Source organism: Phyllostomus discolor, chromosome 10, assembly GCF_004126475.2.
Source record: "Phyllostomus discolor isolate MPI-MPIP mPhyDis1 chromosome 10, mPhyDis1.pri.v3, whole genome shotgun sequence".
NCBI lineage: Eukaryota > Metazoa > Chordata > Mammalia > Chiroptera > Phyllostomidae > Phyllostomus > Phyllostomus discolor.
Window position 1 is genome coordinate 51,784,544 of NC_040912.2, and position 13,415 is coordinate 51,797,958.

Consider the following 13,415-nt stretch of genomic DNA (forward strand, 5'->3'; position numbering starts at 1 on the left):
AAATACAAGACATGGTGGATGGAGTGACCCTCAGTTAACCAGCTAGAGGGAAGGACCCACCAAAGAGCAATCCCAACAACAATCAAAACCCAAAGACAAACAGAGCCAATATAAATGACAGCCCAAGGGTAGCAAATTCAGAAAATCAAGGAGACTGCACCACTGAATCTCACAGGTCTTCTACCATAGAAGTTCACACAATAAACCCAGGGAGTCAGAACAGATCAATTTAAAAAGCAAAGGCTAAGAATAGTTTCACAAATAATGGGAAGACAAAGAAATGATCCCCAAATGAAAGGAAAAGAGGAAGACTCAGAAAAAATGCTAAATGAAATAGAGGTAAGTCAACTATCAGATATTGAGTTCAAAGCAATGGTTATAAGGAAGCTCAATGAGCTCACAGAGAATAACAAAAAACTACAGGGAAACTACAATTATCTCACTGAAAACTATATCAACATGAAAAAAGAAATAGAAACTATCAACAAAGGCCAAGAAAAAATGAAGAATACAATTTCTGAACTGAAGAACACAGTACAAGCAATCAAAAGCAGGCTTCATGACAGACAATCGTATAAGTGAGTTGGAGGACACAGTAGGAAAAAACACCCAGAAAGAGCAAGAAAAGGAAAAGAGACTCAGAAAGAATGAAGAGGGTTAAATTAATGCAGGACAACATGAAATGTAATAATATCCGTTATAATAAGGATACCAGAAGGAGAAGAACAGCAAGGGATAGAAAACCTTTTTGAAAAAGTCATGATGGAAAACTTGCCTAATTTGATGACAGAAAAAGTCACACAAATCCAGGAAACACAGACAGTCCCAATTAAGAGGAACCCAAAGAGGCCCACTTCAAGACACATCATAATTAAAATGGCAAAATACCAAGACAAAGAGAGAATCTTAAAGACAGCAAGGGGAAAAACAGGAAGTAGTAACATACAAGGGAAGCCCAGATCAGACTAGAAGCTGACTTCTCAATGGAAACACTCTAACCCAGAAGGGAATGGCAAGAAATACTCCAAGTAATGAGAGCCAGAGGCCTGCAACCAAGACTACTTTATCCAGTAAGGATCTCAATTAAAAATAGAAGACCAATGAGGAGCTCCCAGACAAAAGAAGTCTAAAAGAAATACCTCCTCCAAACTAGCTCTGCAAGAGCTGCTACAGGGTCTGCTTTACAAACAGGAAGAAAAACAGTGAGAGAGAAACATAGTACAAAAAATGGCAATTAATAAGAACCTATCAATAATAACCTTAAACATAAGTGGAATAAATGCTCCAATCAAAAGAAACAGAATAGCTGAATTAATAAGAAAACATGACCAACACATATGCTACCTACAAGAGACCCACATTCAAGACAAAAGACCTACACAGACTGAAAGTGAAGGGCTGGAAACAAATATGCCAAGAAAAATAGCCAGGAAATAAAAAGCCAGGGTAGCAATACTCATATCAGACAAAATAGAACTGAAAAAAAAAAAGGGCCATAAGAAGAGATCCCAAAAGGTCACTTCATAATACTCAAGAGAAGAATCCACCAAGAAGACATAAATATTTGTAATATATATATATGCAACACAGGAGCACCTAAATACATAAAGAAAATCTTGAAGGACTTCAAGAAAGATATTGACAGCAACACACTTATATAGTAAAGAATTTTAACACAACACAGTAAAAAATGGACAGATCTTCCAAACAAAATAACAACAAAGATACTGTAGCATTGAACAATGCCCTAGATGAAATGGGCTTAACTGATATATACAAAACCTTCCACTCCCAAAGAAGCTAAATACACATTCTTTTCAAATGCACATGAAACATTTTCAAAGATAGACCACATGATAGGACACAAAACAAACCTCAACAAAATCAAGAAAACTGAAATCATCCCAAGCATTTTCTCCAACAAAAAGGAACTGAAACTAGAAACCAACTTCAAGGTAAAAAAAAAAAACAAACACTCAAACTCATGGAGATTGAGTGGTATACTATTAAACAATGAATGGGTCAAAAATGAAATTAGGGAAGACATCAAAAAGTTTCTGGAAGCAAATGAAAATGAACACACAATAATCCAAACCTAAGGGACACAGTGAAGGCAGTCTTGAGAGGGAAATTCATAGTGATACAGGCCTACCTAAAATAGATAGAAACTGTCAACAAACAAGCTAACCCTACCTCTACAAGAACTCGAGGAACAACAACAAAGACAGTCCAGGGTGAGCAGAAGGAAGGAAATAACCAAGATCAGACCAGAATTAAATGACACAGAGACTAAAGGCACAATTCTAAGGATCAATGAATCAAAGAGCTGATTCTTTAAAAAGATAAACAAATCAACAACCCTTTAAGCAAGCTCATCAAGAAAAAAAAGAGAGAGGACCCAAATAAACACAATCAGAAATGAAAATGAAGAGATTACAACTGATTACCACAGAAATACAAAGGACTACAAGATTACTATGAAGAACTATATGCCAAAAAATGTTGAAAACTTAGGTAAAATGGATGAATTTCTAGAAAACACATAATCTTCCAAAACTCAGTGAAGAAGAAGCAGAAACCTTGAACAGACCAATAACAGCTGATGATACTGAAAACAGTAATCAAAAAGCTTGCAACACACAAATTCCCTGGACCAGGTGGTTTCACAGGAGAATTTTACAAAGCATTTAAGGAAGAGCTAACCCCCATCCTCCACAGATTATTACAAAAAATTCAAGAACATGCCGGTCTTCCAAACTTTTTTTTATGAAGCCAGTGTCATCTTCATCCCAAAACCAGATAAAGACACAACAAAGAAAGAAAACTTCAGGCCAATATCACTGATGAACATAGATGTTAAAATTCCCAACAAAATATTGGCAAACCGCATTCAGCAATACATTAAAAAGATCATACACCATGATCAAGTGGGATTCATCACAGGGATGCAAGGATGTACAATAATCACAAGTCAATAAACATAATATACCACATAAACAAAACAAAGACAAAAATCACATGATCATATCAACAGATGCGGAAAGAGCATTTGATAAGGTGCAGCACCCCATTTATGATAAAAACACTTATCAAAGTGGAAATAGAGCATTCCTCAGTATGATAAAAACCACATATGGAGGACCTACAGCCAACATCATACTCAATGGGCAAAAACTTAGAATTTTCCCACTAAGATCAGGAACAAAACAAGGATGCCCACTTTCACCACCCTGTTCAACATAGTACTGGAAGTCCTAGCAACAGCAATCAGACAAGAAAAAGAAATAAAAGGCATCCAAATTGGAAAGGAGGAAGTAAAATGTCATTGTTTGCAGATGACATGATAGTGTACATACAAACTCCTATAGATTCCACCAAAAAACTACTAGACCTAGTAAATGAACTTAGTGAAACAGCAGGACACAAAGTCACTGTTCAGACATCAACGGCATTTTTGTACACCAACAATGAAATATCAAGAAACAGAAATCAGGAAAAATATCCCATTTGATATAGGAACAAGAAAAATAAAAGTACCTAGGAATAAACCTTACCAAAGAGGTAAAAGTCCTGTACTCAAAAAACTACACAACATTGAAGAAAGTAATTAAGGAAAACACAAACGAGTGGAAGTATGTACCATGCTCATGGATTGGAGCTTAACATCATCAAATGTCCATACTACCCAAAGCAATTTATAGATTCAATGCAATCCCTATTAAAGTACCAATGGCATATTTCATAGATATAGAACAAAACATTTCAGAAATGTAAATGGAATATACATTTCCATATAATGACCCCGAAGAGCTGCAACAATTTTGAGGAAGAAAAACAAAGCAGGAGGGATCAAATTACTGGATATTAAACTGTATTACAAGGTCACTGCAATCAAAACAGCCTGGTACTGGCATAAAAACAGACAGATAGACACATGGAACAGAACAGAGAGCCCAGAAATAATCCCAAGCCTATGGTCAAATAATATTTGACAAAGGGGGCAGAAGCATAAAATGAAGTAAAAATAGCCTCTGGCAATAGAAATGGTGTTGGGAGATCTGGACAGCTATATGCAAAAAAAATGAAACTCAATCATCAACTTACACCATACACAAAATAAATTCAAGGTGGATAAGAGACTTAAATATAAGTCATGACACCATAAAAGGCCTAGAGGAAAACATCGGCAAGAAAATCTCAGACATTCCATGCAGCAACATCTTCACTGATTTGTCCCCTAAAGCAAGGGGCATAAAGGAAGAATAAACAAATGGGACCTCATGAATTAAAAAGCTTCTGCATGGCTAAAGAAAACAGCATTTAAAATGAAAAGATAACAAACTATATGGGAAAACATATTTGCCAATGGTTACTTGGACAAGGCTTTGATCTCCAAAATATACAAAGAACCTCACATGACTCCACTCTAAGAATTGCAAGCAACCCAATTAAAAATGGAAAAAGACGAACAGACACATCTCCAAGGAGGACATACAGAGGATCTAGAGACATATGAAAAATGCTCAGCATCACTAGCCATCAGAGAAATCCAAATTAAAACCACAAGATACCACTTCACACCAGTCAGAATGGCCATCATAAACAAATCAACAAACAAGTGTTGGAGAGGTTGTGGAGAAAAGGGGACCCTAGGGCACTGTTGGTGGGATTGCAAAGTGATGTAGCCACTATGGAAAACAGCATAGAATTTCTTCAGAAACTAAAAATGGAACTGCCTTCCACCCAGCAATTCCACTGCCGGGATTGTACCCTAAGAACCCTGAAACACCAATCCAAAAGAACCTATGCACCCCAATGTTCATAGCAGTACAATTTACAATAGCCAAGTGCTGGAAGGTACCTAAGTGCTCATCAGTAAATAAGTGGATCAAAAAACTACGGTACTTTTACACAATAGAATTCTACACAGCAGAGAGAAAGAAGGAGCTCCTACCCTTTACAACATCCTGGATAGAACTGGAGAGCATTATGCTAAGTGAAATAAGCCAGGCAGTGAGGGACCAAATACCATATGATCTGACCTTTAACTGGAACACAATTAACAAAAGAGAAAAGCAAACAAAATATAACCAGAGACATAAAATTAAGAACAATCTAACAATAGCTAGAGTCGAGGGGGGAGGAGACAATGGGGGGATGGTTTTCAGGAACTACTATAAAGGACACATGGGACAAAACCAAGGGGGAGATGTGGAAGCAAGGGAGGGAGGTGGGTCTGGCGGGATGGTGGGGAGTGGTGGTGTGGGAAATGCAGACAATTGTAATTGAACAACAATAAAGTAACTTTAAAAATAAAGTAACTTTTCATTTTAAAAAAATTGAAAAATAAATTTTAAAAGCAAACATAAAGCACTAAAAAAAATACTTAAAATGAAATGAATTATATGCTCTCTTCAAAAGGCATATGGTGCTAAACTAATAATAAAGCACGACCCTTACATATGATGTCTACAAGAGACTCACTTCAGATGTAAAGACACCTATGGACTGAAAGTAAAAGGGATGGAAAAAGATATTTCATGCAAATGAAAACAAACAAGAAAGATGTTGGGGTAGCAATACTTACAACTAAGCAAAATAGACTTTTAAAATAAAGGCTATAACAAGAGACAAAGAAGGACCAAGCAATTCCACTTCTGGATATTTATCCAAAGAAATCCAAAACAATAAATCAAAAAGACATATACATCCATATGTTCATTGCAGCATTATTTACAACAGCCAGGATATGGAAGCAACCTAACTGTTCATCAGTAGATGAATGGATAAAGAATTGGTGCATTTATACAATGGAATATGACTCAACCACTTAAAAAGAATGAAATCTTGCTATCTGCAAAGACATGGATGGACCTCAAGTGTATTATGCTAAGTGAAACAGGTCAGAGAAAGACAATGCCATATAATTTCACCTATATGTGGAATGTAAAAAAACAAAATAAACAAACAAGCAGAACAGAAACAGACTCATAGATACAGAGAACATTTTGATGACTGTCAGATGGGAGAGGGGTTGGGGGTGGAAATGTGAAGGGATTTAGAAGTACATATTGGTAGTTACAGAATAGTCATGGGGATGTAACAATTTTTTATTTTTTATTTTTATTTTAATAACTGTATGGAGTCAGATGGGTACGAGATTTATCAGGGTGATCATAAGTTACATAAATGTCTAATCATGGGATTATACAGCAAAAACTAACAAAAATTGTAAATCTATAATTTAAAAAGAAAAAAAAGACAAGAGGAATATGTTCTATAAATAGTACACCTGTAAGAGTTCTGGACAAGAGGGAGGCGCAGGTAGAAACCCTTTGCTTCCTCATACAACCAAAAGGAGAATAACAACCAATCTAAAAACAATAAACAACCAGAAGTGCCAGAAAATCAAACTGCATGGAACTCCAACAACCAAGGAAATAAAGAAACAGTCACCAGACCAATAGGAGGGAGACAAGCAGGTGGGTAGATAGAGAGAAGCTGGGGCAAGGCAGTGGACCTTGCAGGTGGGGGTGGCTGAATGGGAAACTGAGGCTCAGAGCTGACTGTGGACTACAGCAGGGGTTGCCATGGTGGGAGAAACTCCCAGACTCACACGAAAGTTTGTTGGAAAGTGGGGCTAGAAGCCCAGCAAGCAAGCTGTATTGTTCCCTCTCTGACCCGTTCCCCAGAGACAGCAAACACAATGCAGCAAAGAGGGTTGCCCTGCCCTGGAAAATACCTAAGGCCCACCCCCTTAAAACTTAACAGATGTGCCTAGACAAAGAAATATGGGCCCAAATGAAAGAAACAGAGCAAAACTCCAGAAAAAGAGCTAGAGACTGAGGAGATAGCCAACCTACCTGATGTGGAATTCAAAACACTGGTAATCAAGAAAGTTCACAGAACTGATTGAGCTTGGTCAAAAAAATGAAAGAAGAATGAAAACAACCCAAAGTGAAATAAAGCAAAATATTCAGGGAGCCAACAGTGACAGGAAGGAAACTATGACTCAAATAAACAATTTGGAACAAAGGGAAGAAATAAACATCCAATCAGAACAGAATAAAGAAACAAGAATTCAAAAAAAAATGAAAGAGAAGCTTAGAACCTCTGGGACAACTTTACACATTCCAACATCTGAATTATAGGGGTGTCAAAAGGAGAATAACAACAGCAAGAAATTGAAAACTTATTTGAACAAATAATGAAGGAAAACTTCCCCAAGCTGGCAAAGGAAATAGACTTCCAGGATGTCCAGGAATCCCAGAGAGTACCAAAGAAGTTGGACCCAAGAGGAACACACCAAGGCACATCATCATTAAGTTGCCCAAGATTAAAGATAAAGAGAGAATCTTAAAACAGTAAGAGAAAAAGACACAGTTACCTATAAAGGAATGCCCATAAGGCTATCAGCTGATTTCTCAAAAGAAACCTTGCAGGCAAGAAGTAGCTGGAAAGAAGTGTTTGAAGTGATAAAAGGCAAGGACCTACATCCAAGATTACTCTACCCAGGAAAGCTATGATTTAGATTGGAAGACAGATAAAGTGCTTCCTAGATAAGATCAAGTTCAAGGAGTTCATCATCACTAAGCCCTTATTATATGAAATGTTAAAAGTACTTATCTAAAAAAAGGATAAAAATACAAACAGTAAAAATGACAACAAACTCACAACTGTCAACAACCAAACCTGGAAAAAAAAAAAAAAAAGAACTAATCAAACAACTAGACCCAGAACAGATTCACATAAATAAATCACTGAAGGATTATCAGCAGGAGGGGCGTGGTGGAGATTGAGGGAAAAGGTATAGGGAATAAGAAGCATAAATGATAGGTACAAAATAGACAGGGGGAGGTTAAGAATAGTATGGGAAGTAGAGAAGCCAAGAACTAATATTTATGACCCATGGACGTGAACTAAGGTGGGGGAATGATGGTGGGAGGGGGAGCAGAGAGCGGAAGAGAATAAAGAGGAGAAAAAGGACAGCTGTAATAGCATTGTCAATAAAATATATTTAAAAATAAAAAGAGAAAGAAACAACAACAACAAATTTTCACCCTAGTGGAGGAGATATAATCACCACTCAGAATGCATGATCTTGAAGCATGCAGCAATTGAAGGAATTGTCTACAGGTAAGTCTACAGACCTAGCAAGCATTACCCTCAAGTTAACATTCATGAAGTTCTTTGTTCAACTTTAAAGCATTTTAGTTATATATGAAAGCACTAACCCAGTCAAACCATTTCCTACTCCAGAGACTAGGGAAATGCACTTACCTCCTGCCGTTTGAAGTTCTGGACATATTCTTCAAACTGTTCATCTTTGTCTCATCAGCTTTCCCAAGCTTCTGAAGGACCTAGTTTGCAAATAAGACAAAAGGGTTTGATTTAGTAACAGTTTCGCATAATCGGCAGAACAAGGCTGTTTTGCTCCTCTGAGAAGTCAATCTTAGCCCAGCTAGTTTTTCTGTTCTAGAAGCATCTTTTAGCTTGGTGGCCTTGGAGCTGAGCACACTTGGATTTTAGTTATAGTCCCACTGCTCACAGGCTATGTGACCTTGAGCAAGTGTCATGGTAGGTTGCATTTATTTATTATTTTCCCCCAGCAGGCCACGCAAGACTTAAAGGACAAAAGCTACACCTTATCATTTCTATCAAAGTATTTGGCACAATGCTTGATACATAATAGGTACTTCAACTTTTTGTTAAACAGTGATCCAAAATGATCTGACTAAAGTAGTAAACTACTTCATAGGGATGGTATTATTGGAGTCAGGCACATGGTAAGTTCTCTCCCACCATCTTCTACAATAATATTCCCTTGAACTGAATAAATACTCAAAAGGGCACTGGATTACACAAGACCCCATGCTAAGCACTGGTCATCCAGAAATGCAAAAACAAATAAAAACAAGGCCTCAGCACTTAAGCTTAAGAATGTGTAATCTAGTGGAATAGACAAGGCAGACTCATAAATAACAAGACAATCTGTCAAAAGCAACATGAGCGGTTGCAAAGTTTTGTTAACAATGCCCCTCAGAGTTGAAGTTAGGGAATGCACTGTGGAGGTTTTCAAACTGTGCTGGAAAGTCCAGCAGACAGAAACATGACAGACTATATTCCAGCCAAAGAAGTAGCCAAGATCACTAGAAAAATCATTATGCACTGTGGGACTGAGCAGGAGTAGTTTAGTATTCCTACAGCATAGGACTGGTATTAGGAAAATTAATTCTCAGAGATATAGCAAAAAGTTACTTTGGTACAGAGCAGAAGGATCCTGAGAACAACAACTGGATTCACTATTCAATACTGCCATATCTCATTTCTAAAATACCAACTTAGTCAAGAATATAAAAACTCCATAAACATTGCCTTCTCAAAATACATACGCCCTATGACATTACAAAATACTTTTTTTATGAAATGTAAACATTTAGGCATTAGGACTCCTGGCCGTGACGGAGGCATAGGTAGACACAGTGTGTCTACTCACACAACAACAAAAATAAGGACAACAACAATTTAGAAACAAAAAACAACCAGTACCAACAGAAAATTGAACTGTATGGAAGTCTGACAACCAAGGAATTAAAGTAGACATATTCATCCAGACCAGTAAGAGGGGAGGAGTGGGGCAGCCGGAAGAAGAGGGGTTGCAGCAAAGTGGTGGCTGCAGACCCAGGAGCGCAAGGCAGCAGCTGGTGGACCCAGTGAGGTGGCGGATTGTGGAGGGGCCCAGCACACAAGGTGGCTAGAGGACCAGATGGTTCCACATTCATGGGCAGATAAACCAGGCAAAACTGGGGAACAAGACAAACAGCACAACTGGGGTTCCCAGTATGGGGAAATAAAGCATCAAACACCAATTGAGAATACCTATAGGGGCTGAGGGTGCTGGGAGAAACTCCCAGACTCACAGGAGAGTTCATTGGAGAGACCAACAGGGTCCGAAAATGTACACAAACACACCCACATGGTCAGCACCAGAAGCGCCCAATTTGATTGTGGGAAGTGGGGGAAGTGACTGAAACCCCACAGAGAGCAGAGCAAGCACCATTATTCCCTCTCCAACCCCTCCTCCACATACAGCATCACAACCCAGCCACGTGGGTTGACCGCCCTGGTCAACACCTAAGGCTCTGCCCCTCACTACATAACAGGCATGCTGAGACCAAAAAAATGGCCCAAATGAAAGAATAGATCAAAGCTCCAGAAAAAATATAACTAAGTGACAAAGAGATAGACAACCTATCAGATGCACAGTTCAAAACACTGGTAATCAGGATGCTCACAGAATTAGCTGAATTTGGCCGCAAATTAGATGAAAAAATGAAGGCTATGAAAAGTGAAATAAAGGAAAATGTACAGGGAACCAATAGTGATGGGGAGGAAACTGGGACTCAAATCAATGGAGAAACATCCAATCAGAAAAGAATGAAGAAATAAGAATTCAAAAAAATGAGGAGAGGTTTAAGAACCTCCAGGATATCTTCAAACATTCCAACATCTGAATTATAGGAACACCAGAAGGGGAAGAGGAAGAGCAACAAGTGGAAATGTATTTGAACAAATAATACAGGAGAACTTCCCAATCTGGCAAAGGAAATAGACTTCCAGGAAGTCCAAAAAACTTAGAGAGTCCCAAAGAAGTTGGACTCAGGGAGGAACACACCAAGGCACATCATAATTACATTACCCAAGATGAAAGATAAGGCAAGAATCTTAAAAGCAGCAAGAGATAAGGAGACAGTTACCTACAAAGGAGTTCCCATCAGACTGTCAGCTGATTTATCAAAAGAGACCTTACAGGCAAGAAGGGGCTGGAAAGAAGTATTCCAAGTCATGAATGGCAAGGAACCTACATCCAAGATTGCTCTATCCAGTAAAGCTTCCATTTAGCATGGAAGGGCAGATATAGTGCTTCCCAGATATGGTCAAGTTAAAGGAGTTCATCATCACCAAGCCCTTATTTCAAGAAATGGTAAAGGGACTTATCTAGGAAAAAGAAGATAAAAAACATGTACAATAAAATTACAGCAAACTCACAATTATTAACAACTACACCTAAAACAAAAACAACTAAGCAAACAACTAGAACAGGAACAGAACCACAGAAATGGAGATCACATGGAGGGTTAGCAACAGGGGAGTGGGGGGAGGAGAGAGGGGGTAAAGGCACAGAGAACAAATAGCATAGATGGTAGGTAGAAATAGCCAGGGGAGGGTAAGAGTAGTATGAGAAATGTAGAAGCTAAAGAACTTATAAGTATGACACATGGACATGAACTAAAGCAGGGAATGTGGGTGGGAGGGTTGTGCAGGGTGGAGGGGAATGAAGGGGGGAAATGGGACAACTGTAATAACATAATCAATAAAATATATCTAAAAAATATTTGGGCATTAAAACATATACTCACACAACCACTTTCTGTGGCTAGGTTTTATACATAGATCATGCTAGTTTGTTTCCTAAAATCAAAGATATAACCTTGTACAAATTAACAAGTTTTAATTATGCCTTTCAATACAAAGACAGAGTGAGAAAAATCACTTAAAACTTAGGAAAAGACAAAAGAGATCCCTGGGAGTCCTTTTTTCATGCAGTGCTGGACTGGCACTTCTGATAGGCTTTCTATCAACTGGGCTATTTACAGCCCCATAGAGACAGAGGTTAACCTGAAGATTTTTGTAAGATATGCAAACAGTTTCCATTCAATGGAAAGGTTAACCCAAAAGGTTATAGCTTATGATCCTGCAGGACATTAACCAGTTTGGAATCTAATTCAGGAATCTTATTCTAAAATCCCCTTATTAAACAGTCACAAATACCTAGCTCTTCAAATATATTTTGAATCAGTTTTTTAAATAATATTTTATTGTATTTTTTCCATGACCATTAATCCCCCTTATTCTCCTCCCCCACCCCCTACAATTACCACATTGTTGTCCATGTCCATGAGGACTTCCTCCCTTTGCTTGATCCCTCCTCTGCCCTCTAAACCCTCCCTATAGCTATCATCCTGCTTTCTATCCATGAGTCTATTTCTATTTTGTTCATTAGTCCAATTTGTGCATTAGATTCCATGATTCCACATATTCACTCATGTATGGAATAATAAATATTCTTTTTTTACCACCATCTTACTGTATGCCTCATTAATTAATGAATTGAATAAAATTTATGGTACATGTTTATTTCATGTTTACATGAAAATCTTGTTTTTAACTTTTGAAAAATTATACTTTAACAACAGGATCAACTTCTTAGTGCTGTGCAAATGTAAGATATTATTGCTATTATTTTTATTAGCATTGTAATAAGAAAGATGGGGCAAAGCAAAATTTCACAGGCTACTTGCAAGAGAAGTAAAATTCAATGACATAAGGATTCCTGGCCTTGTTAAAAGATCCCCTTTGACCTACTCCCATTTTTTTATTCTAAGTGCTTCTGTTTTCCTTTTTTTTTTTAAAGTTAGGTCTCCCAAATGACCTCCCACCAGAAACATGCAGAAAAACTAAAGTGTCATGGGAAAGAAAACCAGTATTTACCACATGAAGTTTTTCCTAACTCTTAAAATCTACTTATTCATTAATTTTTAATTTCTCTAGATCAAGTAAGTCATTGAGATCCAGCAATACCTCATCTAATGGTAGCAGTTCACAAAGACCAGGGGAGGCTATCAAACTCTCATGAGGAAGCAGCGACAGCTCAGTTCTACAACTTTATATGTTAGTGAAAAGGAACTCCTGTTGCAGTGAGTGGAGGGAAAAAAAAAACAAACATTAACTGAGGATCTAGTATATGCCTAAAACTGCAGAAAGTAATTTACATGTTACCTCTTCAGTTCTCAAAACAATCCTATATGATACTTATTTTGGATTACACAGTAAGTGGCTTGTTGAATACCCTCAAGAAGATCCCCATTCTGAGGTCTGATACCTCTGTCACCATCATCTATAGTCTTCTCCTTCTCATGGGAAACCCATAGGATTTATGCATCAAACTATTTTTCTCATTCTCATCCAAAATCCCTACAGCCTACCCTACCCTAAGGAAGGCATATCTCCTAGACTGCACATCTACAACAGTGGAGGGCATCTTTTGCAGACACCTTGCTTAAATTTAAAATCATGAGTCCTTGCTTTTCATTCCTAGCAACTGTACAGTATAACTAAAATAACATGACAAAACTGATTCTTCATGTAAAGAGAGGTAAAAGGATTATAATTAGATGACACCATAAGTTCATGCTTTCTCTTCCAAGAAAATAGGAAAAAATCCAGAACTCCTGGAGTTATAGTATATCCACACCTTGATGTCAGCTTCCTCAGGCCAGCAGCCACAGAGGAGAGATGAGAAAGGCATGGGACAGACACAGGAAGGGATCTAACTTTAAAAAAAAATTTATTAT

General features: G+C 37.8%; 1 protein-coding gene across 1 annotated transcript in view; it reads right to left on the bottom strand.

Moving 5' to 3' along the window:
* Positions 1-13,415, bottom strand: part of AMPH (amphiphysin) — a 286,397-nt gene that overhangs the window by 152,290 nt on the left and 120,692 nt on the right. The window contains 2 exon segments of the mRNA XM_036010809.1: positions 8,281-8,330; positions 8,333-8,360. Coding sequence (XP_035866702.1) covers positions 8,281-8,330; positions 8,333-8,360 — 78 coding nt within the window.